Source organism: Nesoenas mayeri, assembly GCF_963082525.1.
Source record: "Nesoenas mayeri genome assembly, chromosome: 26".
Classification (NCBI taxonomy): domain Eukaryota; kingdom Metazoa; phylum Chordata; class Aves; order Columbiformes; family Columbidae; genus Nesoenas; species Nesoenas mayeri.
Window position 1 is genome coordinate 4,124,622 of NC_137552.1, and position 26,356 is coordinate 4,150,977.

General features: G+C 51.3%; 2 protein-coding genes across 5 annotated transcripts; one reads left to right on the forward strand and one right to left on the reverse strand.

Annotated features, from left to right (window-relative positions):
* Positions 1 to 940: 940 nt before the first annotated feature.
* Positions 941 to 3,463, forward strand: PSMB3 (proteasome 20S subunit beta 3). Its single transcript, XM_080359907.1, has 6 exons — positions 941 to 1,019; positions 1,293 to 1,477; positions 1,810 to 1,917; positions 2,302 to 2,479; positions 2,714 to 2,808; positions 3,358 to 3,463. The coding sequence occupies exons 1-6, from the start codon at positions 1,017 to 1,019 to the stop codon at positions 3,404 to 3,406; spliced, it is 618 nt and encodes a 205-aa protein (XP_080216033.1). The 5' UTR covers positions 941 to 1,016; the 3' UTR covers positions 3,407 to 3,463.
* A 311-nt stretch (positions 3,464 to 3,774) lies between these two features.
* On the reverse strand, positions 3,775 to 25,471 carry PIP4K2B (phosphatidylinositol-5-phosphate 4-kinase type 2 beta; the record flags this gene model as incomplete). Of its 4 annotated transcripts, XR_013923349.1 has the most annotated exons (12): positions 3,775 to 5,275; positions 6,093 to 6,129; positions 7,717 to 8,412; positions 8,859 to 8,962; positions 9,351 to 9,609; positions 9,897 to 10,010; positions 11,369 to 11,407; positions 11,701 to 11,847; positions 12,597 to 12,749; positions 16,128 to 16,224; positions 17,648 to 17,745; positions 25,295 to 25,471. XR_013923349.1 is itself a non-coding variant. In XM_080359905.1 (10 exons), the coding sequence occupies 10 exons, from the start codon at positions 25,469 to 25,471 to the stop codon at positions 8,332 to 8,334; spliced, it is 1,269 nt and encodes a 422-aa protein (XP_080216031.1). In that variant the 3' UTR covers positions 3,775 to 8,331. The 4 variants fall into 4 exon arrangements, 2 of the variants coding, with proteins under 2 accessions (XP_080216031.1, XP_080216032.1); XR_013923348.1 differs by having other exon boundaries at positions 3,775 to 7,792; positions 8,231 to 8,412; XM_080359905.1 differs by having other exon boundaries at positions 3,775 to 8,412.
* Positions 25,472 to 26,356: the final 885 nt, after the last annotated feature.

Sequence of the window (26,356 nt, forward strand, 5' to 3'; positions counted from 1 at the left end):
CAGGCTGTGCTTCCAGGACTCGGTCCCGGGGCGGATGAACAACCCCTGCATGGGCTGGTGGTTTTCATTGAAACCAGGCGGGCTGATCTGTTGTGCATGTGAGAACGTTTCCAAACACATGGATCTTTTTCCCTTTGGCACAACATCACTCCCTTGAATGAAACATTTAATCCCATCTCCTCCAGGAGAGGAGCGAGCTGGCAAGCGGGGATGGGGGAGGGAATCCAAAACTCTTGCAGAGTGCAAATCCCCCTTTCAATTGATCTCGGAATAAAAAATACCCTCGCAGCCATTTGTCAGGGACCTTCCCCTCGCCAGGATGTGACTCGCTGCTTTACAGAGTGACTTTACAGTGATTTTACAGAGTGACTTTACAGTGGCTTGATGGCATCAGCCACTCTCCAAAGAGATCCTTTTCCACTGTCCCTGGCCCCACAGGATGAGTTTAGGGTTTTGCCCCCGAGTCCCAGATGGTGAGCAAGGCCTGACCCGCACCAGGGCTCTGCATAGCAGAGTGGTGCAGGATGGGATCCCTGGAATTTCTAGTTAAATTCAGGTGGGTTTGGCCAACTTTTCTCTGCCCACCACCTCTGCAGTGCCCCTGCGTGTCCCTCCAGCTGTGCCATGCCTTTACGCACACATCCAGCTGTGCCATGCCCCTACGCACGCATCCAGCTGTGCCATGCCCTTTGCGTGCACATCCAGCTGTGCTGTGCCCTTGCGCACACATCCAGCTGCGCACCCCGCGGCCCCAGCTGTGCAAGCCCCGCCCCCGCCCCGCCCAGTCCGCCGCCGTCCCGGCATGCCCCGCTCGCTATGACTCTTCACTTTTCCGCCCCGCCCCCAGCGGCCGCCGCAACCAATCAGCTCCTCTCCGCTGCGGGCCGAACCACCAATAGCGAGCGGGAAGCCACTGCGGCCGCCAATGGGAGGCGGCGGGAGGCGGGAGCAGTGGCGCGGCGGGGCGGTGTGCGGAGCGGCCGGGGCAGCGGAGCGGGGTCCGAGCAGCCGCCACCATGGTGAGCGCCGGGACGGGACCGGGGGGTCCCGGGAGGGCGCTGGGGTGAAGCCCAGCCCGGCGGGATGAACCCGCGGGTGCCCCGGGGGAGGCGGGTGGGCTGGGGGCCTTCCCCGGCGCCGCGGTGGTGCGTTCCCGTGGGCCGCCGGGCCGTGGCGGCAGTCCCAAAAATGGATGAATTAAAGGGAAAACCGCGAGGGGAGCGGGGGCGCAGCCGCTGGGGACGCGGGACCAAGGGGCGGAGGGGGTACCTGACCGAGCTCCTGCGTTCCAGTCGATCATGTCGTATAACGGCGGGGCCGTCATGGCCATGAAGGGGAAGGGCTGCGTGGCCATCGCCGCGGACCGGCGGTTCGGGATCCAGGCGCAGATGGTGACCACGGACTTCCAGAAGATCTTCCCCATGGGGGAGCGGTTGTACATCGGGCTGGCCGGGCTGGCCACGGACGTGCAGACGGTGTAAGTGAGACTCGGAGCCTGCAAGAGGCGTGTTTGCAATAAATACCGCGTGGGAGCCTCTGCTGAGCGTAAATGTCTTTGTTAATTCGCGGGGAAGGGTGTAACAGGTGGGTGGCAGCACTCCTTTCCTTGGTCTCCCTTCACTGGAAGTATTTTTTAACTAAAACAGCACATGATTTAAGATCACATCACTACTAAGACTTAATAACTTCATATCTGCCTCGTGCAAGTGTCAGGAGCTGATATCGGTCAGTACAACAGTTCAGTCCTGGGTGAAGGCACAAGGAAAAGGAACCTGCTTCTGCTTTAATGCTGATTCTCATCTCTTACAGCGCCCAGAGACTGAAGTTCAGGCTGAATCTCTACGAGCTGAAGGAAGGGAGGCAGATCAAACCCCAGACGTTCATGAGCATGGTTTCCAATCTGCTCTACGAGAGACGGTAACGGTCAAATGACTGAGTTGCGGGTTGGTGGAGGCTGTTGTTAGGGGACAAGACCTTCTCTGAGTTGTTGATCTGATCCTGGAGAGGTGGGAGGTTGAGGAGGGCACCCATGGTGACCGCCTGGGGTACAGCAAAAAGGACACTTCAATCTAGTGACAATGTTATATTCTACTTCCTTGCAAAAGAATATTGCATATTGTTAAAATAATCCCGTAGCAGTACAGGCTTGTTCTGTTTGCTGTGCTAAAACCACTGCAGGATGCTTCTAGGTTGACCTGAAAGGTCCCGTCTGTGGGATGTTTTCCTCATATATGTATTTCCGTGCAATGTGGAAGTGCAGCGAGGTGGTTGAGCTGCTCTGCACCATGTTGTTCTTGGCAGGTTTGGACCTTACTACACCGAACCTGTCATTGCCGGGCTGGACCCCGTCACACACGAACCTTTCATCTGCTCTCTGGACCTGATCGGCTGCCCCATGATAACCGACGACTTTGTGGTGAGCGGCACCTGCTCCGAGCAGATGTACGGCATGTGCGAGTCCCTCTGGGAGCCCGACATGGTGAGTGGGGTGGCTGTGGTTCCTGGATTCCGCTCCTGCTCTTCACTGGAGAACCCGAGATATGTGGGTGGGGTGAAAATCTCCGTCCTTTGGTACTTCCCAAAGGAGCTCAGGAGAACAGAGAGACTGTAGGAGAAATCTTGCGGCATCTTGGATGATACTTTAGGGTTTCAACAAAAGCCGTTGAGTCAACATTCAGTTTTTACACCAACTAAAGCAGCTTCTGTTCTTCAGGAACCCGACCACCTCTTCGAAACAATCTCGCAGGCCATGCTGAACGCGGTGGACAGAGATGCCCTGTCTGGCATGGGCGTTGTTGTGCACGTCATGTAAGTGCCGCGCTCTTCCCTTACAGAACAGGCAGAATTTCCCAAGCTGCATGTTAAGTCTGTTAAGGCATCGTCTTCCAGGCCATCCCTTACCCTGCTCCCTTCCAGCACTATCCTTAGTAACGTTTTGTCCTTTCTGAGTGTTTTATTTCTCCTGGCTGCAGTTCGTGGCTGTTGCTAGAACTGCAGGAGCTGTGGGACGTTAATCCCAGCATTAGGCTCTTGCTGCACAGGGATTCCTGGGCTGCGTTCCCATTGGTATTTAGGAGCGGGACTCCTCACATAAGGGTAGTGCTGGCCAAGAGGATGCTGTTTGCTGTGCCAGGATGCAACGTTAACTTCGACTGACGTATTTTCCTCGTGGGGCTGTTTCCCTGCTGCTCAGGACTTGGGGTTCCTCAGTATTAACGGCCACCATCAAGTTCAGATGATCCTGTCCACACTACCAACAACCTCCCTACGCACACTGCAACTTCCTAAGGATGGGACAGTCTGGATGGAGGTATTAAACGTGGATTTGCTAATTTTCTTCTCTCTTTCCCCTTCTAGCGAGAAAGACAAGATCACCACCCGGACCCTGAAAGCTCGTATGGACTAGCCCAGCACATCCCGGTCTGCTTGGAACTTTTTTAAAATAAAACTCTATCGTAGCGAACTTTCCTTCTCTTGCGTCTGAACGCTGGGATTAAGTTCTCATCTCTAAAGCTATGGGAAGCAGCTTGGGTAGAGCTCAGGTTTCCCTGAGCCACCCACACTCATCTCCCTTTGCACCCACACATGTGAGCGACTCAGCATACCCGGGACTTGCTAAAATCAGTTCTTAATTAACCCCCCCATTTTACAGGCACATATAAAAAGACTTTTCCAGTTGTGGTTAATCTAGGACTAAAAGCGAGCACGTACCTCATGGAGTGACAGCGGATGGTCAGAACACTCGAAAGAGGACAGCAGTAAGAACAGATGTACACAAAGTTTTGATTTTATTTTCTCTGGTTGGAGACTCATCTTGTAACATGCATGCATTTCAAAACAGTAACAGTGTCTCAAACTGCTCCTAGCAAACAGACAAGCACAGAGGACTTAAAATTCCTATTTAAAAAACAGCAGTGAAAAAACCTAGAATGCTTTCTTTATTTTAAAGGTTTAGATTAAACTTAATTTATTCACATTTTTTTCAGTTGCACTGATTAGCCCTGCCCGCCCTTGTGGCCCGTGTGTAATACGCTCACTAGACACAACTCAACCCGGCTGCATTTCCGCGTTGCGCGGCAAAACAAATGCCCAGCGCAACTTGGGAGCGGTGAAAACCGAAACCACTATGGATGACCAGCAGTTGGTTCCTCAAGCTTTGCCATCGCTGTTACATGAGATATTTGTTTCAAAAGAGCACGGGAAATCAGTAGTGGCTGATACGGATACCAGAGAATGGCTCTCAGGAGCTGGGGAAGGCAAACCTGAAATGGGGTGTTAAGACACAGAGGGGGAAAGCTGGTTTTTCGGGGCTATTTGAAGGGCGATCTGTCCCAGATGGGTTACGCGGTGTCGCAAACTGAGTTCAGGACACGCACGGAAAGGTTTGTACCACCGGGAGGTCAAACACTTGGACTCCATGCAGGAGTGGGATGTGTTTGTCCAACGAGGCCAAGACACAACCCTACCAAACCCGGCCCGAAACTACAACACAATCCTGGTTTGTGGCTTTTTTGGGGCTAAAAGGCGAGTTCCCCTCTGGAGGGGAAAGCAGGAGTTTCCTCCCTGGAAAGGAAATCAGACTCAAGTGTTTTAGTTGGTTTTGCTGCTGCTGCTAAGCCAATTCAAACCTCAGGTGTGGGAGTGCAGCCTCATTCCTGCAGTTACCTACTACCCCAGAAGTTATCCCTGCGATTCATTTAACGATCACGGCTTTTCTAATTAAAACGCAGTCAATCAGAGGTGTGTACCACACCGGAGGGAAGGCTCCCACTGCTCCTCGCTGGGAGAAGTGAACTCCTGATGACTTTTCTCTAAAAGCTCACAAACACCAGGCCCTTTGCTTCGCGCTCCAGAACACGCGGGTCTAATTAAACAGTGACCCAACGTGTTCTCGAGTGGGTTTTATTGCGCTGTTGGAGAAGAGCTGCACCTGAACTGCGTCTCCGCGCTCTGCTTCCCTCTCCTGCTGATTCCAGAGCTATCTCAACAGGGATACACATTCTAGGTTCAAAGGGCCGTGTACAGAAACACCGTCAGCACAGGGATAGGAATCCTGCAGCTCACCCAAACTCACCCCACCTTGGTGAACCGCACGCTAAGGTTGGTTTTTGTCATTTTGAAACTCTAGTTGACCAAAGAATCGCACTGAAATGTCTTGAAAAGTCAATCGATGCGCCCATGGTCTGAGCGATCTGCCTACCTACTGCAGCTCTTTCAGCCGGGGGTGGTTTTGAGCCAAACGCACTTCAGTGTCAAGTGTTCCGCAGGGTACGCGCTACAGACAGAAATATCTACGCTTAGCAAACTAGAACTAAACTCACACCAGAAACAGACGACAAACTAGCACAAGCAGTTGTAAAACCAGAATCGAAAGGGCTGGGTTCTCCTTTTAAATACTTTGAGTTAAAAAAAGTGACCTAAAACAAGATTAAAAAAAAAAACCAAAACAAAACAATAAAAATGAAAGAAAAAAAGTCCCTTTTAAAAACAAATCAAATATTTGCAGCTTCACTTCTTGTTCTGGTAATAAAAATACTGTCTAGAAACAAAAATTAGCATTTTTAACATAATGCTACCTCTCAAAATGTAAACAATATACAAAATGCTTATGTTAAACAAAGTTACATACCTGGGTAATACATCATTAAGTGAGAAAATTGCATTTAATTACTTTAATACACACAGTATGGCAACTCGACGGAAGTGGCAGAATTGGGAAGTGCTAAAGTGAACAGAGTTCATGGGGCTTTTCGGGTCACTTGAGCCAGAGCAGCCAATTGAGTTTGGTTAGAGTGGAATAGGGAAACACCGGCCAACTGCTCCTAAGCCCTTTGCACCGTGACTTCTGCAGAGATCGCTGCAGGAACTAACTGCAGTTTCACTCCATTCCTGGGTATGAAATTCAGCAAACGAGACTGTTGCTCCGAGCTACGCAAGCTTCATTATTCTACTTTCTTTGGGTTGGTATTTTTGTGTAGTATCTCCCTGCAGTTTACTCATTTCCTTCTCTTTTCCTCCCCCCTTTTCTCATTTTTTAATACATGATTTAAAGACAAACAGTGAGTTTCCCAGAAGGAGAATGGTGAACTTACCGGGCCAAAGTTGCGGATTCAATGCAGATTTTTAAAACTGTCAAGAATAAAAAGCGATTGGTATTTAATTTCTGATCGATAGTAAACTTAAGCGCTTACTCAACCCATATAATGCCCACAAAGCTAAGCTGATGATACCCTCGAAGTCCTCCCTTTTTTAAAGGATTCTCATAGCTGCGCTGGTTTTGTGGCTTTTCCAGCTCCACACCTTAAGACACGAGGCTCTTGGGCCTCCAGACAACGGTGTGTTATCCCCACATCACACACAACGGGGACTGGACTACAGCGGCGGGGGAAACTTGTCCCGTATTAAAGGGAATGACCCACGAACGAGTAAAAAGATTCATATCCCATCATGACCCCTACTATTAATTTTGACTTCTCAAAGACTCTATTTACAGCGCGCTCTGCCAGGCTGAAACTCCAGCTCCATTTTGGCCCTTTCGGAGCTGAGACCTGTGGGATTCACGTCACGAATGTGGGTATGAACATGAGAACCAAAAACCAAGCCCACATTCAGCATCCAGCCCAGAGCCAGCGTTAGTCGAGGGCAATTACTGGGATGTGATGAGCACCAGTTATCTCTCAAAAGGACCAAATTCCACACAGCAAACTGTAGCACGCGTTACAGCACAGGACAGACATTCGAAACAGCTTATTCCCGAAACAAAGGCATATGTGAGAACAGTTTCAAGGCAGATAAGCAATATGTTTCAACTGCAAGAGGTTTGTTCAAAACACTAAATCCTGCTTAGAAAGAAAATGTAAAGTAAAGAAAAATGAACCAAAAGATCCGTAACTGTTGTGCGGCAGAGCTAACGAAAACCCAAAGCAAGTCTGACAAGCTCGGCTGTGAAAAATATTACAAGCATTCTGGAGACAACAGGACGTTATTCAGTCACGCAAATCAGTTCCAACTCCTTAGGGGGGGAAATAAATCTGGCGCAAGGGTTCGAACGTTTCCACTCCTTGACTGTCGCTCTAGAGAGGGGTACGGAGTGGAGAAGTGTGGGAACAACCACAGCCCAAGTCCCGAGTCCTCCTGAGCGGTGGGATTTGCTCCACAGTCACAGCTCCCCACACTCCCCACTGGCAGCGAGTCCGATTCCTTCGTGTGCAAGTCACATTAGCATTTACAAAATAAACCGACTAACCAAAGAGCCTCTGTCAGGAAACAAATTCAAGTACCTGTTGCAGATGGGGCGAGGAAGGAAGACTGAACATTAGCTAGATTAACACTGGCAGAACCGCGATGTGAGGCTGTCACCTAAGAGACATGGCAACTCCCGACCGAGGTGCGACAGGGAAACGTTCCAGATACTCAAATCCTATCCCATATCTACAGGTACAAAACACCTTATTTTCTTTTTCTTTTATGAAATCTTCATAGCTGGCCAATTGAAAGCACAATGGGTCCGAGCACATGATTATCTGAGGTTGTTCAGTGCCTCTACTACCTCTCAGACTGTTCATTTTTAGGTTCTAGGAGTCAAACCTTTTTAAGCGATCGTCTTTGGTGGATGTTCATTTCCCTCGTCTTTCCTGTAAATCAAGTGCAGTTACAAAAGCAGTTTTTGTTACTTAAATTAACCAAAAAATATAAAGTGTCCCAGTCTGAATTTACCTAAAGTTCAGCGACTCCTCCTTATCAGAGTAATATTTTCCATCCTTGAAATGCTGAGCTATTTTCCTTCCAATTCCTACCAAGAGGCAAATAAAAGGGCTTGCATGTCTTTCTGGCAAAGACAGTCCAATAATAATAATAATAATAATAATAATAATAATAATAATAATAATAATTAAAAAAAAGTAGTAGTTTGTGGAATCAGGCACTGCTTCACTCCTACCGACCGTGATCTAGAGCGACCCCTTTCATACAGTGCCACGTTATCGCATCCTGATGGGATTCTCTGGATCAGAGAGGAGAAAACGTCATTACAAAGAGCAGTGCTGAAACAATGCACTTTTCTTGTTTTAAAAAGCCCTCAAATCTATGTCTGGGCACTTCTGTAACATAAAAACCCACTTTTCCACCTGGGTCAAGTGGACCGTTGGAGGGTGCACCTAGATTGAGTTTTCTCTTAAGTCACACAGCGCCACACGCTCACTCTTGCACACGCACACACACACATGCACACCCCACATGCTGCTACAGTGTCTGTTTTAGTGTCACAGGCTGCGTCCTCTGTTGGGAAGTAGCCCCTCTTTCTCTTCATTTCTCGCCGAAGGCTGAAGACGACTATGTCAGGATATTGGAGATAAATTCATTGAAGCGTTTAGAGTACTGCTCTGGGTTCACGGTGGAGATCTCTGCCCCGGCCTGCAAGGCAGAGAGAGGAGAGACAAGTGAAAAACCAACATCCAGAGAGGTCTACAGAGACCCCCAGGGAAACCGATTTTAGCTCCAGCTGGATCTTCTGCAGACCACTGAGTCAAAGCATTGGATTTGTTCCCTTGCGCTTTAGAGGAGATTTGGAAGAAGCACAAAAAACTCCATGTCCCGCTAACCTGGGCTGTTTTTCAAGCCCTTTTGGGAAGTTCAGGACTGGCCCCAGGAAGGGGACAGGGAATGTCCAGTCCTGCTCTGTGATGCTGTTGGTGCCACACCAGGGAAATAAAGCGGCTGTTCTTGGGCACGGGATCACTGGAGAATTTCCACGCTGGTAGGGAAATCAGCATCAGGAGACATCACGCACACGCAGGCAAGCGTGTGAGCAAAGCAGAAGCCCCCAAGCCCATCCTCCCTGCGGCTGGCCGGCTGCTTACCCCATGTTTCACCGTTTTGGCAGCATGTGCAGCTTTCTTCTTCGCATCATACGGCGTAAGAATGTCTATAATGGCCATGAAGTACACTTCCTTCTTGGGGGCACCTAGAAAGGCAAGAGAGTTGCTAGCACACCCTGAGATGTGGGCAAAGTCTGGCTGCACCCTCCTCCTGAAGAAATACATGGCAGATATGGTTTGATGCAACTAGCAGAGAAAGTAAGGCAGCTGGGGGCTGGAGGAGGGCAGAGAAATGACTGGAAACAGCGTCCCAGAGACCCACACGCTCTCTGAATACTCTACTGCTCCCCAAGCATCACTTCTACCCATCCCAACTCACACCATCCACATCGAGGGACTGCACAGCAAAGGAGACACTTGGCAGGGCGTCTCTCTCTCTCTCTCTGCGGCCAGTCCTTCTGCTCCATTTAGCCCGGCCAGGACGCGCCCTTTGCCCTCCAGACCTCCCTCAGGGCCATATTCCACCATACTCACTTTCGTGGCTTTTCATGGCGTAGACGTCGACGGAAGGATCGAACTCTCCAGGCCCGAAGAAGCGAGGGTAGTTGAGGAGGTTGCCGGGGCTGTCGGGGGGTGTGCCGTAGGAGGAGATGGGGTTGCCTCCGAGACCATCGTTCTCACACTCCTCATCCTCTGCCCGATCTTCCACCTCCATCTCCTCCTGCTCCGCTCGGTCAACATCGTGGATCCCAACCAGCAAGCTGTAGTCCATGATCTTCAGCTGAGCTAGAAACTGGGAGAAAGAGAAGAGTGAGAACAGCACCCACGTGAGATCAGAAATTCTCAGTCCTGCCCTGCCAGGACCTCCCTGAATAGAAAGAGCTGTAGTGAGGGCTAAACCCTTAGTGTTCTCCAGAGAGCTCATATCACCACCACTATCAGCATAATCCTGACTGTAATTGCTTGGCTGATCCAGGAATTAGTTGTTTCTCAGTCACTGCTGCACCCCTGGAGCTAGAGGCCACAGCGAGGATCCGGTGATGGCAGACAGACTCGAAGCTGCTCCCCAGGAAACTCTACCTCCACGTCCCGCTTCAGCTTTTCAAGGAAGTTCTTTTTACTTTCTTCTCCAACGTGCAGCTTCTGGCCCTCATTCAAGAAGTCGTTGTCCTTGAATGTTGGTAAATCCTTCGCCTGCAAGAAAAAGCCTGTGTCAAATTCTCCGGACCCGCACTCTTTGGGGAAGGGCTGCTACAACTGATCCATCAGCAATTTATTGGTTGCACACAGACTCTGGTCGAGTGTGGGGCTGCACCAGGATCTTCTCTCTGTTTATTAGGGGAAGCGGCTCATCCTGTTCCCTAAGGATGAAAATGCCACCAGGCGGATCACGGTATTTGTCAATGAATTCATGTGCTGCGCTGCTCCTGGGGGGAAACTGAAGGGAGACGAGAGCAACTCAGCTTTAAAGACTGCGGGGAAGACGTGCTGCAGGCTGAGCGCTGGGCTGCAGCCAGAGACGGGCCAACCAGCTCCCAGAATAGAAAAGAAATGCATTTTGTTGGCTTCTGATTCAGGGGGGAAAGTGTTGAGAGGGCTTGGAAAAAAAATGCTTCTCTCCCTAAAGACTTGAGGAAAAAATTAAAACCACCGCTTTTTCAGTAATCTGCGTGCAACAGGCTCTGAGGATTTCTCTGGGATACGGAAAAACATACAACCCCTTTGTGCAACTGGGAATTAAATTATTTTGTTCTCGGAATGAATTATGAGCGTGTGGTAGCTTTATATAGATCTAATATGAATGGTCTGAGACGAACTGCATAAGCAGAAAAAGCTGGAGAGTCAAGAGCCAGCAAGCCGGGGACACTTGGGCATGGTGAAGCCGTGCCCCGATGCCAGAGCATTCCATGTCAACGGGAGTTCCTTGGCTCATGCCAGAGATCTAATTTTAGGGCAGGCTGGAGTAAATTTACTCTGCAGTTCCAAACCTGAAAATCCCATGTGCACGTGCGAAACACGTAGTACTGTGAGTTACTGCTGTGATTTCAACTGGGCTTTTCACGGCAGCATCACAGCCAAAGGTCTGCAGGGGCAGGATTTAGTCATAAGTTCCCCCAACGGCACGAGAAACAGAACTTACAAACACGCTGAGATATGCCAAGAATCTGAGAGGAGCCAGTCTGGTTTCTGAAAGCATCTGTTGCACAAACGAACTGCTGACCTGACTCCGTTTGGTACCCAGGGAGCACTATGAAGAAATCCTTCCATAAAGCCACCATTGCACTAAGGTGGGGTTTGGGACTTGTGGGATTGTCCCCCAAGAAGTTCCCCCCAACTCCTTGTAGTGTCAACATAACAGGGCAGCACCAGATCTGCACCATCTCCTGGGCAGTTACTGCGAAGAGACGGAAAGCTGGGACAGAAATGGGTTGTCACTCAGGGCCCATTTAAGACCCCCTGCTCAATACCCCTTTGGAAAAGGGAAATCATTTCGGTCCCATCTGCTTCCAACCACCAGGAGGAAAGACAGGCTGGCCAAGAATGGTTCATACCTTCTCTTTATCGCTTGCTTCCCTGGATACTGTAGAGCCCTGATAAAAGAGTAAAGAAAAGAGCATTGCTGCACTATGTATCATACTCCCAAAGAATTCATTGACACCATTTAATTCCTCCATGCAGAAAAATAATCAAAGTATTTTTTAAATCAGCGCTCAAGCCTTTTTTCATGCCCAAGATAGACTTACAGATCTCCAGAGCCCCCAAAACCTGATCCCCTGAACAAAACCCGAAGCCCAGGACCCTGCCAAGTAGACATTACAAAGAGCAAGTCCCACCCTCCTGGAAAAGGAGCCCTCAGCTCCATGACCGCCTTTGCAACACTCACCTTCAGGTCATATTTCCTGTGCACTGTCAGCCTGTGACTAAATACGTTTCTGGTTACCACCATATAGGTTTCCACTCCGTCCACGGTGAGCCGGTACATGCCGAGGAACTGGGGCAGGAGGGTGTTCCCGTGACATTCCACTATGAACTGGAGGAGAGCGGGAAAGGGAAGGGCAGAGAAAGACGGTGCTGTCACACAAACCCCAGCTCTGACACAAGCTCAGCAAGAAGCTGATAGCAAAGCCTCCTGTTCCAGCCGCCTGACACCGATGGGAAAGGAAAGGAGGTTTGCAAATGGCTCCGAGGGGCTCAAAACAAGCAAGTTAGGGCATCGTGAGGATCCTCCAGCCCTGAGCTGAGACAGAGCAGCCCGCTGTGTGCGCACATCCAGCCTGTGTGTGTGTCTGTCACCCAGTCGCAGCAGCGTGAGCCCGGTGCTGGCACTGGTTAAATTCGCCTCTCCTGGTTATGTGAGTGTGTCTGAAAGCAAAGAGCAGATAGACCGGCAGATACCGTGGGCCAGGGTAGAACGTTTCCAGCTGTCCCACTTTGCCCCCCTTCCTTGCTGCATGTAACTGTCCCCTCCTTGGTCCCTCTGGAAAGTCTGATTCAAATGATTAGGAGCATGTTTACAGATCTCAGGTACCACCAATCCATAATTCATCGGTGTAAGGAACAGGGTGAGCTGTGAAGAGGCTCAGCACTGCGAAGAAGCAGGCAGCTGTGCCTCAATTGCCTCTCAGATGCTAAGGAACACAGTTTTCTTTTGCAAAAGCTATTTGCAAGCTCTGCCAGGCTGCGCACTGCGAATCCAAGCCCCAGTTCCCTGGCAAATCACAAAATACTCCCCGCAAGGTGTTTGCTACCTCCTCTCCCAGAGCTCCAGACTCACCGTACCTGATGGTACTTCTTTAAGATGTTGTGCATCTCCGCTACGTCTTCGCTCGACACCGCCTTGATGACAAACCTCCTGTCATAGGTGGTGAGGAACCGGGCCCCACAGCGGCCCTGGCTGTCGCTGTTCACCGGGGCGCTTCGGGTCACCGAGTTCTGAGGGAACCAGAACAAAAAGGTGGGGAGGGGAGGCAGAAGATACCACCTCCCTGGAGAAAAACACAAGAGAGTCTTGGAAAGCAGATGAGACACGGGTGATTTCTTTTACTAAGGGGTTTTTAAAGAGGGAGCATACACAGGCCAAGACTTCTTAGCATTTCCTCCTGGAAATCTAACAACAGACAGGATTTTTCCAAAGTTTAAGGAAAACCAGAAGAAAACAAACAAAATGGCCTGCCTGCTTTTCCATCAAAAAGCAGCATAAACCAGCAAAAGTCTCATTGTTCAAGAATTCTTTACAGGTCACCCTGAAACCAAAAGCCACCCTCAGCCTCTGCTGTTCCTACAATTGGACGAAAAGGATTGTGAGTATAAATAGCTTGGTTGTTCTTCCGACAACCAGCAGCATCTGTCTTTATATCCCTGTCTCCACCCTTAGCAATGAAAAATCGCAGCTCCTTTTCATGCTCGCGGCACAATTGGTAAATCCCAAGCAAACTGCAGAGCGAGTATCTCCCGTGTCCCCTGAGCCACAACGGGAGCTCTTTGTTCCGGTGCCTCTCCCCACGCAGCGGGACGCGCCGTGAGCCCCGTCCCACTGAGCCTCACTGCTCTTTGCGCCTCCCAGACCAACCCAAGCAGGTCACCAGTTTCCTCCTTGTCACCAGTCTCAGCAGGTCCCTTCCAATTCCAACTCCACCAGCCCCATCGCTGCTCAGAAGCCATTTTGTCAACCAGCTGCACAGGCTCTCGCTGGCATTTCCTCACCACTGGCACAAAGCAGATGGGGAGAGTTGAGTTGTGCTCTGAAAGTCCTGACATCTCACTAGTGGTCTTTAGCTCAAGGTAGATGCGTCTTTCGGGATCTCAGGGCTGGACGACGCGTTTCACGATGTGTTTTTTTAGCTGCTATTCCCACTGTTCTCTCTGACGAGCAGACAGCAGAGGGAGCCTGCAGTTCTGCACACGCAGGCAGAGCCTGCTGCGAAAGAGGGATTTACCATGTCACGCTGCAAGCGAGCCCAGAGGTTTCCTTTCAGAATGAAGCATTTAAAGCTTTTAAAATTTTAATGAAGCAGGGGAAAAACTCTACTCCTGCCAACGGTTTTAGAAACTGTCAGGAAAATAAAGGCAAGCAAAAAAAAAACAATCCAACCAAGGCCTTGCTTCTTGCTGACACTTGCAAATGAGTCTGTGCTGCACCGTTTAATCACCCCTCACCTCAAAACCACAGAGCTTTTCTTCTAGAGGAGATGGGAAGCAGAGATCGTGACCACATATGGACATTACCAAATGCACAGCCCGTAGGTTTACCTCGTTCCCTTCCTGTCCCTCCCACCCCTTCCACAGACTGCGCGTTATATTTAGCATCCTGGCTCAATTCCTACTCCAGCCATCACATTTTACCCACCTGAATTTAGCTCAATCAATGTTTTCTGCTTTCTGTTCAGGTCGGACACTTTTAAGGAGCCAAACTGCTTTACCTCAGAGACAAGAGAAGTTACCCCTCACAGCAACAGGTGAAGCATAAATGACAAACCAGCTATTGAGAACCAACAAAACTGTGGGTGCATCTATGTAAGTTACATCACACAGTTCTGATCATTTCTTACAAGAAACTGAGAAAAAAGAAATAAAATATACTATAGTGGATGGGCTTGAAATAAAAATAATTAAGAGCTAATGACTTCCCTGTATGGAAGTAAGTGGAAGGGTATGGAAGGAGCCAGCACACCACGTAATTCCCTGGTACAGCTCGCCCCAGGGTGTTGCTGGCCAAGCAGAACCCTCAAAAGCCGCGGCATGATTTGCTGTCCACAGGCACTTCTGGCAAAACACCACGGCTGCCTAGAGAACAGGCCTGATGTCGGAGGGAAAGAAGAGAATTAACACTCCAACAAGCAGTGCTGCAACAGGCAGGACACGGCAGCTTTTATGGTTTCTCCTGGGGATGGCTGGTCCCTTGCAGAAGAAAAGCAGAGGCTGCCAGTTCTGCTCGAAAAAACGTGTCTCACTTTGAGCAAACACCCTCGGAGCGCCCGGCGTGCCTGGGAAGAGGCGGCAGAGTAGGATGGGCCCTGGCAGCCAGGATGGGAGAGGCAGCTGAGATCTAAAGAAGCAAAAAGCCCCAACCACCTCTCCCGGTACCCTCAGGGGTCATCCCTGCTCCCTCGGCTGGGAACACGGGGCAGAGGGTGGGATGCAGGGGCTACCCATCAAATCCTGGCCCCATCACATGAGCCCAGAAACTGGATCAAGTAGATGCGATGTCTCACCAGTGCAATGAGCCATGCGGCTGGAGCAAGAAAACAGATCTCTTTGTTATACTGCCCTTGAAACAGGGGGAGATCAGGAAATAATCTAGATAAATTGGGCATGTTTGGAGTGGGTGTATATGCAGATGGATGTGGACATGGACACGACCAGAGGGAAGCAGTTTGGTGGGATGAGCAGGAACAGCTCTGCTCCCATCTCCTCTCCCCAGATGCAGGGAGCTCAGCTGGGCTTGTCGTGAAGCAAAGCCGGGAGAGAGTGATACCCTGGGCCCGCTCACCCGCGCTGACGTGCCTCTGGACTCCAGCGAGTATTTTAGTTTAAGCCCTTGACCAGTCAGGGCTGGCGCCTCGCCACAGCCTTTATCAACGGCAGCGGAGTGCCAAAGATATGGGTTTAATTACCTAACACTCGGGCTGCTAAAGGCCACGCCGCTATCAAAGCCGTCCTCTTTTCTGCGCTGGCTTTTCCCTCATTTACGAGCTCTCTAAGCAGCCTGCTACTACACATCTCCCGCGTGCGTAAGCCTGAGAGCTGTGTGTGGAAGGGCAGCCCTGCTGCAGCGGCCAGAGTTGAGACAGCTCCGTTTCACGGGATTTCAGCCCAGTGGTTTTAATACAAGGAAACGTCTCCCCCCTCCAGTCTGAGCCTCTGTCCTTAGGGGACGCGTCCCAAAGCAGCAGCCACTGCGATAAACCCAATTCAAGAGCGTCAATGCTTGGTACACACAGCTGGTTAAAAAAAGCACCTAAATCTGTAAAAACGGGACAGACTCATTTTCCTTGCAGATGTTCTGCACTAGATCATTGTTATCCTCCAGCTCCCGCCTGTCTGCAACCATCTGCTGCCTCTTATTTTATGCCTGGACTGTAAGTGCTCTGGAACAGGGACCATCTTTTCATTCTGCAGTTGCCCAGTGCCTGGCACAGCCAGATCTACTTTGCTGCTGGGAGCCCTTAGGGTTGTGCTAAAACCATTTAAATCATGATTATAAGCCCATAAAAACTGACCACACAATGCCGGTATTGTAGTTTCTTTGCCAGTTTTGTTATTCTGTCCTAAGGAAACGCGTTAAGAGGGTATGGAGAGAAGAGACGGTACCTGGTAGTCTTGATCATCAATCCCAAATCTTTCTCGGAGGTTTCGGAACACCAGTGGACAATACTCCTTAAATTTAAAGCGACTTGGCAAGTTTTCCCTAGGGCAAAGCAGAAAAGATATTCTGGTGCAATGATCAGCTTGTGAAATCAAACTCAATTCTTCTCCCAGCTCACTGCTGACCCCCCAGGATATCCGAGCCCCCTCCTCCCTACAAGGGCCTTGTTCTGCAAGTATTTACCCTCGTTAGGGGAGCTTGTTTCTTTGGATGCCTACAAAAGTCATCTGTTCATAGAACCGCTTGCAGGATCCAGCTGTTGACTAACAGGCTCTTTGGATGAGGATGTCTGTCTTACAGAACAATCTCCCCTGTCACAAACACAGATTTGACAGAATAATTTCTCTCTTTCCTCCTCCTTTGTTGCTTTGTTCCGTTCAGCAACACAGCTGCCCCCTGCAACACACTGTTACTGTTTAAGATGAAAAGCTGGAGGAAAGAGGGAGGGGGGCCTCTGATTTCAGATCAGATCAGATCACTCATGCGTCAAAAGAAAGGTCAACACATCCCTGTCACTGAGGGATGCTGCAGCTACTCCCTACCAGAGCTCGTATTCTGCCCACTGGGAGGAAGTAGAGAGGATGGTCCTGCCTGGGCACGGTGGGAGATTTTGTCAGCTCATTCTCAATGAGAATCCTTTGCACCAATACGTGGGAAACTAAAAATCTATGTAGGAGAAGAGGGAAGAGCAGATACCGCAAATTGTAGGTGCCAGAGAAGACAAACTTTTGAATCGCACTCCCACTCTCAAAAGCTGATCCCTGGGAGACTCAGTGAAAACGAAGCATTAAGCAGGGAGCGCTGCAGACCTGCACACACACACAGCCGGGGTGAGCACAGCTCTGAGCATCAGGCACAACTGCGGCTTTTAAAAGGCTTCCAAAAACTGATATTTTGGGAAAAGGAGAAGAGGGTAACTCCACACAAGTCCTATGGGCCAGGGGTATAATGCAGCTTCAGGGCTGTGTCCTGTGAACTGACAGAGAACCCAGCAAGTTATGGAGAGCAAACTTCTTCCCTCTTGTTCATGGTTTTGGGATTTGGCTTCTCCTGGTCAGGACAGGACAGGACACCCAACGAGGCACAGCAGGAGTCAGGAGATGGTCCTGCAGCAGCTTTGTACGTAACCAAGACGTGCAGCAAACTTCAACCCTTGGGCTTTGAACAAGTTACACTTTGTGAATTCTAAAATATTGTTTTCTACCCACTTCAGTGAATATCTACATGTTTTGGTTTTAAATAGTGCCACTTCTAAGCCTGGCCTTACCAAACTTCTCATCACTCAAAGAACATAATCCAAACCATGAGACAGCATCTCAGTGACAGAGCCCCCACGCGTCTGGCCACACCAGATCCTCCTGGCATTACAACAGGGAGCAAACCCAAAAACCTTCCACGTGCCAGTTTCCCCCACAGCAAAGAGCTCTATTTACAGAGACAAACAAGCTGGGAAGCACCTACTTACTTGTTAAATAGATGATTGTCCACCTTAATCTTACTGTAGGCTTTAAAGTCATCAGGCATCAACATAACAGGGACGGGAACATTGCTGAGTTCGTTGATCTAAAAGAGAAAGGAAAGACTCAAAACCCAAGCTCCTCTGCCCTGCTGTTACTGTCAATGGACTTAGGGGGGGTGCCCAACACCCCAGAAGCTGTTTTTGAAGCAATATAACCCATTAAGACCTAAATAAATAAATCACCTTTGCCTTTATTTGGGAAACGTTGCATCAGCCAGTTTCTTAACTAGTTGTCACCGCTACAAATCACAGATGACCAAAGTCTTTGCCGTAACCAGCCAGAACAGACTGGGCAGCTTTGGTGCAGCACAGCCCAGCTCCCTGCGGATGCTGTTGCTGTGCTCGCTGTCTCTTGTTGCTCTTATCCCACCTTCTCGAAAGGGATGAGTCACTCCACTAGATTGTTTTTGCTCCTTAGTCATGTGTGGCAGCCACAGGAATACAGGGAAGGAGAAGAATGAACATTCAGCTACTATTGTACAGACAGGCTCGTGCTACAGCAGCAAAAGCAGCAATAGTAACATGAAGAAAACCAACGCACTTCTGGACTATATCTGGCTCCCCTGCTCCAGACAAGCAGTGACAAGGATGTGCCAGCGTTCACGAGCGGGTCAAGAGGCAGGATGTTTCTGAGGACAGTCCCAGTGTCGTTCATCCACACGGACGGCAGGGGAATCACACGAGACTTGTTTAATCGAACTGCTGTTAACATACTGGATTTAGGAAGCAATTTCATGACACCTCCATTCCTGTGATCCCCATGCCCAGCAGGTAACGCTGGGGAGAAGAAGACAATGCTGGCAACAGCAGGAGTCAGGCCTGGGGTCTGTTCCTGACACCAAAACCTCCGGTGGGTCAAGCAACTTCCAGCTTGGAAAGCACAACAGCATTTCCCCGCTGACCAGGAACGGGGTCCGAGCCGTCAAGACGGAGGAATCTGGGATTCCCCACTCCTTGTGTGCAACAGGACCCGCAATCCTGTCCAAATATCTGCTGCCACGTCTGCTCCGAGGAGGCGGAGATGGAAGGGGGTGTGAGGGGCCGTTCTGCAGCGGGAGCCGTGGCACAGTTCAGCGCTGGAGACGCGCAGCGAGCTGTGTGGTTACACGGGCAAGCCTTTGATGCAGTACATATTTTTCATCTCCTTTCTCTGTCGTTGCCAATGAAAAAAGAAAAAAAACCAACCAGACCAGATTTCACAAACGTCAGACTGGAAAGAAAGATCCATCCAGGCTTCAAAGAGAAAAGATGACTATTTTCAGACACTGTCATCCCACACAACAGATAAGTGGAAAGCAAACCGGGCAGTGCTCCGTTAAGAGCAGAGATGGTGCTCTTTAAATCCCTGCCCGGTATTTACTCCACAGCAGCACCGAAGAGCATTAAGCACTCCCATAAAGAGCTTTGGGATGTATGGAGAACGCTGCATAGATGAATGAATAAAGAACGTCACACAACTCCCATCGTTTGTAATCACACGGAGCAGGGAGGCCAATATCCCCAGCTTAAGCTAAAGGCTCAATCCTGCGTTGAGCCGCCCCTGGAGCCGCAGCTGGAAGAGAGGAAAGGATCTCCCAGATCCCAGGATCCTGCTCCTGCAGGGATCTGCACCAGAGAGCCTCCTCAGGCAGTGATTTCCCCTCAGGGTGAAAAGAAACCAGTTAATTCCATATCAAGAAAGTGGTGCTGCCTCCAGCCACTAATTATTGCTGTCTAACAGGAGGGGAAGCCCAGCTTCTCAGGCTCGCCTGTTCTCACCCTCTGCTCGCGGTGGGGAAGGCACAACCGCACTATCGTCAGCTTGTTGCAGAGCGGAGGAAGGGTTTGACGGCTGAGAGGGAACAGCGAGTTGGAGATTTGTCTCCTCCCTGCCAGAAATTCAGACACAAACATTAGCAAAGTGAGATGTCAAGACGTCTCTGGGTGCCCTCGTTTCTGCCTAAGCAGAAACCTCAAAGCAAACGTTGTACCTGTTGCTGCTCTCCTGACTGGCAGAAATGGTGTGCCAGGATATCTCGTCTCATTTAAAAGATGTCCCCGCTCTTCACAAGATACAATAGCCAAAAAAATCTCCCCCCCTTTTCACTTTTCCAGCTGCACACGGCAGAGCTTTCTAGATGCTTTGGCATTCCGGCTCTGGAGGAGACAGGGAGCAGAAAGGGGTTTGTGCTGGAGACCAGAATCACTGTGGAAGAGCCGAACTGGTTGTTTCTGTTCCCAGCCCTCCACCGGACAGGGCAGCTCTTGCTCAGCCAGCCACCAGGCCTTTGCTTCTGATACCAGCCTGAAAGCAAATGCGGTTTTGGCTTTTTTTGTTATCTGTTTTTTAAGCAAGAGGGATGTGCACTGTCTGCTTCCACAGTATCTCCACACTTGATGTTCTCCTCGAAGGAAGAGGAATGAAAAGCCCTCAGTGCTGCCTTGCAAAAGGGATATCCCAAACTGCCCCTTCTCCCAGTACAACCCTCAGCGTCCAGTGCCCCTTCCCAAGGTCCTGCAGCGATGGTGCCAAGCGGAACACCAGCAGCCCTTGCCCAAGCAACAGCACCGCTCCACAGGGATCCCCTCCCGTGCTTATCGCCGTGGAATCTGAGCAGCCTCCGAGAGCAACGTGACTAACGCCTGGCACATGTTTGCTCTCTCGCCTTCTCCCCGGGGAGAGGCGTGTAGCAGGAGATTATATATAGCAGAGTGTGTGTCTCTGTGTATTTATGCTACAGAAGGCAAGGTCACAGCAAGGTGCAGAGCCCAGGGAGTCTGTTCCTATGGGTCCGACCTGTCTGTCACCCACAAAAGTATGTCACCCAGCTGTGGAAAGTCTGCCTGTACCTGGAGCTTTGGAGATCTCCATAGGATGGACACCGAGATCTTGGGCTTGGTGCTTTGTTCTGGAAGAGGTGGCTACAGAGATGTAGCAGCAGACAGTGGCTGCTGTTACACTCCTCGGTCCCTCACCGCAGGGGTCACGCGTCATTTTGAGGTGCACAGCAAGTGGGAAGAGCAGGTCCATATGGTACAGCAGCCCGTGCCTGGGGTATTCTCACATCTACAAAAGCTTTAGAGGTCCCCAAAGCGGAAAAAGTTAAGAACGGCTAATTTAGAGCATGAGCTCCTCAGGCTGGGGAACTGTGTCCAGACCCAGCATGATGCTGGTTTTCTGTAAGTCATCCAGCTTTTTGGACCTAATCTGCCTTTGAATCCTCTTGAAAATCAGCCCCTGTTTTTGCACAGTCCTCATATGCCGGGAGTTTTCTGTTCCCCCACTCAGTAGAAAACACAGACAACCTGACAAAGACCCGTCCAGGCTGAAAGCGCCATTAAAAAGTGCGTTTTTCCACTGCCACCTGCATTTTGCAGAGAGACAGAAGCCACTGGTCCTGCCCAACAGCACATGCCCATCAGCCTCACAAAAGGCTCAGAGGGTCCCAACGGAGCTCAGAGGATTTAAAACCAAGTCGCATTTTCGACAAACCAATAGACATCTGGGACCAGATGAGCTTGGAAGGTCCCATCCAACCCAAATATTGGGCGATTTATGATTTGCCCAGGCTCAGCTCCACCGTTTCCCCAGCTCTCCCCTTCCCCCATGAGCGTCCAGGCTCTTCGTCCTCACTCAGCACATTTCGTTTTTGCCTACGCTGCTGAGAAATCTCCAGCCATCCCTGGCCTTATGGGGCTGGAAAAAATGCCACCTCCCCTCCGCTTTGTACCTCCTGGTCACTCGAATTCATGAGCGACACCAACCAGTACAATTTTGGGTTTATCTGTAGTTGATAATTTGGCTTCCCCACCAAAGCCAATCCCTTTTTCAATAAAAGACACATCAATATTCCGTGTCATTCAGGGACAGCTGTTAGAACGAATGGGCCAGACGTAATTTTGTTTCAAAACCTGACTGGAGGCTTGAAGTGGCAATTACCATTAGTAAATTGATGGGAAAACGCCATTTGTTTACTAACAAGATCCAGATGATGGAGCGTGTGAGTCTGCTCCCTCGGATTCTTTACAACAGGAATTTGCCCAGGAAAATACGAATACTTTGTTCCTTTCACAGTCCTTCAATCAGGCATCTCACAGCACTTGGTGAGCATTAGTTAAACTTTATAATACCCTGGGGAAGCAGGTAAAAGACACATAGCAAAATCCTTTAACTCGCATGGCGACAAATCCACATCTGCAGCAAAACTTTGCCACTGCTTAACACAGTACAGCAACTGGGCAACGGTTTGAGAAAATCACTGTTTTCCATGAATTAGAGCATGATTAATCAGTACCCAAGCTAACAAAACCCCCACGCGGGTCTATGGAAGCATGAATCTTGTGGTCAATAATTTTTATCGGTGCTCTGGGGAACACCAGCGTGATTTAAGAGGGGAAAAAATAAAGCATCCCCTAGTGACAGCGAACCCACCTCTTCCTGAACCAAAGTATTTGGAAGCAACGCAGCATCGCAGGCGGAGGAATCGGTGCGTGCCACCCTGTTGCATACAGCTGAGCTCAATTTTATCGCTGATCTACCCAGGAAAACCTTATTTTCTCTCTGCATGCCAGGAAGAAAAGGGGCTCCTGGAATTTCTATTTTAACAGGAGGTCCTGGGAGAAGAAGGTTCGGAGCCGCCGGCCGCAATCGTTAACAGGGGCTGTCACGGCCATGGCCATATGCTGCTCTCTCCAGAGGTCAATTAGAGCCGCAGCAGACAGCAAGTGTTGGAAAGGACAAATACCGGCTGTTTACCCCGCGCCAGCACCAATTTTCTAGGGCTTCAACATTTGATACGTGGCAGATGCTGCTCTGGTGAGAATTAACATGGCAACATCAAACCAACACTGCGGAGAAGGCAGAAGCGTGCTGCAAATCCCGATTTTGCGATTTCACTTGAATACTAAGTAGCTGTGTTTTGTACCGGCTGGCACCGCTCCTGAAGGTCCGAGGAGATCGGTTGGTGCCTCAGTCCCTAATCGGAGCCCCCAGGGTGCAGGAGGCTGCCCGGGCAAGATCCACACACCCAACAGATCTCCCCATTTCCACAAGAACGGGATTTGTTTATGCCGACCCCCTGCCAACAGCCACAGAGCTCCAGGCATTGCTTCCAGTTGATGAATTGCCACTAGAGAAGCATCATCACGGCCAGTATGAACTCGACCGTTTGCTTAACGCACAGAAACAAGAGTCACGTCTCCAAGAACCCCCCGAACTCACTGGGATCCCAGCGCCTTGTATAATTAGAACATTACAACCGTTTCTATGGTTTCCAGGGCTCCACACGCCGCCGCCGTGTTCATCTTGCTGTTGGCGCGAGATGGCTTCTCCCTTCCAGAACTGGCACAACTTTCCCTCGGGTTCCCATGCACATGAGTCCAGTCGGGGCGCTGAGAACATGGACGGAGCAACGTGGACGTAACCACCGAGGAGCCACAGCTTCTCTCCCAACGCCACGACAACAGCAAAGCGTCCCTGGGAAGCATCTCCAAGTTTGCTGAATCTTACAGCGCCTTACAGAAGATTCGGAAATCGAGGGTGAACCTCTTGCTCCTCCGCTCTGCACAAGTTCTCCCTCCCGCTGTGGTTTTCTGGTCTGAAATTTCGCTGTCAGGCTAACACCACCCACGCTTGGCCCCGCTCACACCAGTCCCAGCCCCACCCTGATCCCAGTTCAGTGGGTTTAAACGCCAGCTGGGATCACTGGGACAGCCAAGACCAGCTCGTGGTTTAAACAGAAACGCGCAGAACTGGTGTTCCAGAAATCAGTCCCCGTTCTTGCAGTAACATCCTTGATCCTCTCCAGACTCATTGCTGCATCCACACCAGCTGCTAACGAGCTCGTTTAAACACAAGGCAGGGCCAAACCACGGCCAGACTTGCTTAATGGACCCAAGGGAATTTCTTCAGTCAACAGAAATGGTGGATTGCATAAAATGGTTGTTTGTTTGATTCACCCATGAAAAAGTTCATCTCAAATGCAAGTATTTTCGGACAGAATCTTCCTGGCACAGCCTTGTGTTTGTGCTGATAGCGGTTTTCTCCTGCTCCTAGCGCAGGGATCCATGGATTCGTCCCTTCTTGTAAAACCGCGGTCCCACAGCCAGACATTAAACAACCCCAACAAAGATATAATCTCATGACTGGTTTAGAGTTCCTACAGAACTGCCTGCTCACCTTCCTCCCTTTACTGACATATTTCACAGCCAAGTGCTCCAGAAGTTACACTGTCCCAATCCAGCACCTCAAAAAGTTGCCAGGCTCCTAGTACCGAGAATACAAAGAAATAAAACCACAAACTGTCCCCAAGAGGCCAGAAATGAAAGTCAGAAGAATCCGACCAATTTCCATTTCTTCAGAGCTCTGAACAGCACCACTGATCAAAGGCTGATTAAATTCATTACCCTGTTTCCCGGGCAAGGCTCTGAGCAGCAAGAACCTGGAACATCCTTTGACTCAGAAAGGCAGCGCCGGGTTGAACTACATTTGGAAGCTTTCATTCCACCATCAGGCGGGCTGGAAACGCAATCCTAATTCTGCGTGCGTTACTTGTTTCTGCAAAAATGGAACCTAAATCCTTTTCTAGGAAATATCCATCAATCCACCGGAGAAATAGGTGTCTGAACCCTCAAAGCCTACAAATTTAGGAAGGGATGAGGTTTCTGAATTCTTTGACCACCTGAATATTCTCCCAAAACATCATTCAGAGAGCAAATCAATGCCAGTATGAGATTTACGCCTGCCACCGCAGACGAGGGAGAAGTTTCCAGAGAAAAACATAAAGATGGGGTTGGGAAGCTCCACAGGAGGTGCCTGAAGAGCTGAGGGGCATCCCCAGGGGCCCCTGTCCCAGCTCCCCATTCAGCCTCACGCCAACCCAGGGACACCGAGAGTCCTGGGGACACACGTGGCCTGAGCTCCAGCAGCTGAATCCGCAACTCTGAGGGAGACGAGGTTGGACAGATGAGGCCAAAAAGACCTTTTTGTATTTGGGAACGAAGAACAGACACACATGTAATTCTTCCCACGCAGCCAGTGGAGGAACGGGATTGTCACTGTGTGTGTGGGATCTGTGGGCTGTGACACGGGGGGTTTGCCCTGGGGTTGTGACAAGGGACAGCGCCGTGGGTGTCACTAGGGGTGGGCATGGAAGCCTAAAGCCACCCCGGGGGTGAGGAAGGGGACGTGTGGGACGGACACCCTGAGCCGGGGGGGCTGAAGATGGGGATGATCTGGGGAAGAAGCCCCAGGGGAAAGGCACTGACAGGGACCCCATGGACACCGCGGGAGGGGGAATCCAGGGAAGGGAAGAGATGCCAGGGGGAGGGAAAAAGCTGCGACTTGGGGGGAAAAAGGGTGTGGGGGGCAGAGCCCCGATGGCGGGGGGGCGAGGGCCCTGGGTGGGCGGGAAAAGGCGCCGCCTGAGGGAGAGACGGGAAGGGCCCGATCCGGGGGGCGGGGGCGCTCGCTGAGGGGAAGGACCCGGGGTGAGGGGGATGGAGGACCCGGGGTGAAGGGGATGGAGGACCCCGGGTGAGGGGGATGAGTGGGCTGAGGGCCCCGACCCTCGGGCTGGGGAGGGGCTGAGGGGGCCCCGGGAGGACCGCGCTCACCGTGTGGTTGGCTCCCCACATGAGGACGCTGAGCAGCGGCTCCGAGGCCCGGAACAGCTTCACCTTCTGGCACACGAAGTGTTTCTTCTTGGTCTTGGTCTTGCTGGCGCTCAGGGCCGTGCCCAGCGCCGCCCCGACGCCTCCCGCCGACGAGCCCCCCGCGCAGTTCGAGGCCATGGCGGACCCGGCGGCGGCACCGGGAGCCGGACCGAACCCCCTTCCCCGGGGCTCCCCCTACCAGCGTCTCCGCATGGTTCCGCCCCGCCGGGCACACGCCCCCCCCCCCCCCCCCTTCCCTCAGTGGTACCGCCCGCCCCGTCAGCCCCTGCCCGTTGGTCCGGCTCGGCCCGTTAGCTTCCCCCGGGCCGTTGCCGCAGTGGTTCCGTCCCCGCCTCCTCCTGCTCTCCCCCACCCCGCCCCCGCGGTGGTTCGCTCCGCCGCTGAGGAGGAGCCGCCGCCGCCGCCCGAGCGCGCTGCGGCCCCGCTCTGAGGAGGCGCCAAGATGGCGGAGGGCTGAGGAGGTGGGGAGCGGGAGGTACCATGTCCTCGTAGAGAAAAGGGAGAGCCCCGTTGCTACATAGCGGGAGCGCGGCGCTAGCCGCTGGATGTCCTCGATTCAACCTGCGGCAGGAACGGGGAGAACGGCAGCACGGCTTGGGCTGGGAGAAGGAACAACTGAAAGGGCTGAAGGGAGGAAGAGGGAGAAGGGAAAGCAAGCCTCTTTCCCTCCTCCTCTTCCCGGAGATGGTCTCGCCCAGTTGGCGTGACGTTCCCGGCCATGCCACGCCCCCTTCTGAACGGACCAATAAGCAGCGAGGCGCCTGGAATTATGAATGGACCGCTACGCACGTCACAGGCCGCCGTTTAAAGGGCGAGCAGCGTAGACGGGGATGCCCGGGGATACCCCGCGGAGCCCAGCCGGGGCCCGGCAGCACAGGGAGCGGGTCCTGCGCTGGGATACACCCGAGGAGGGGCCGCTACGGTCAGCGACAGCCCCCGGGCCCTCACCAAACCTCCACAGCGAGGGCTCCCCCACCCGCCACTCCCAAAGGCCACAAAGAA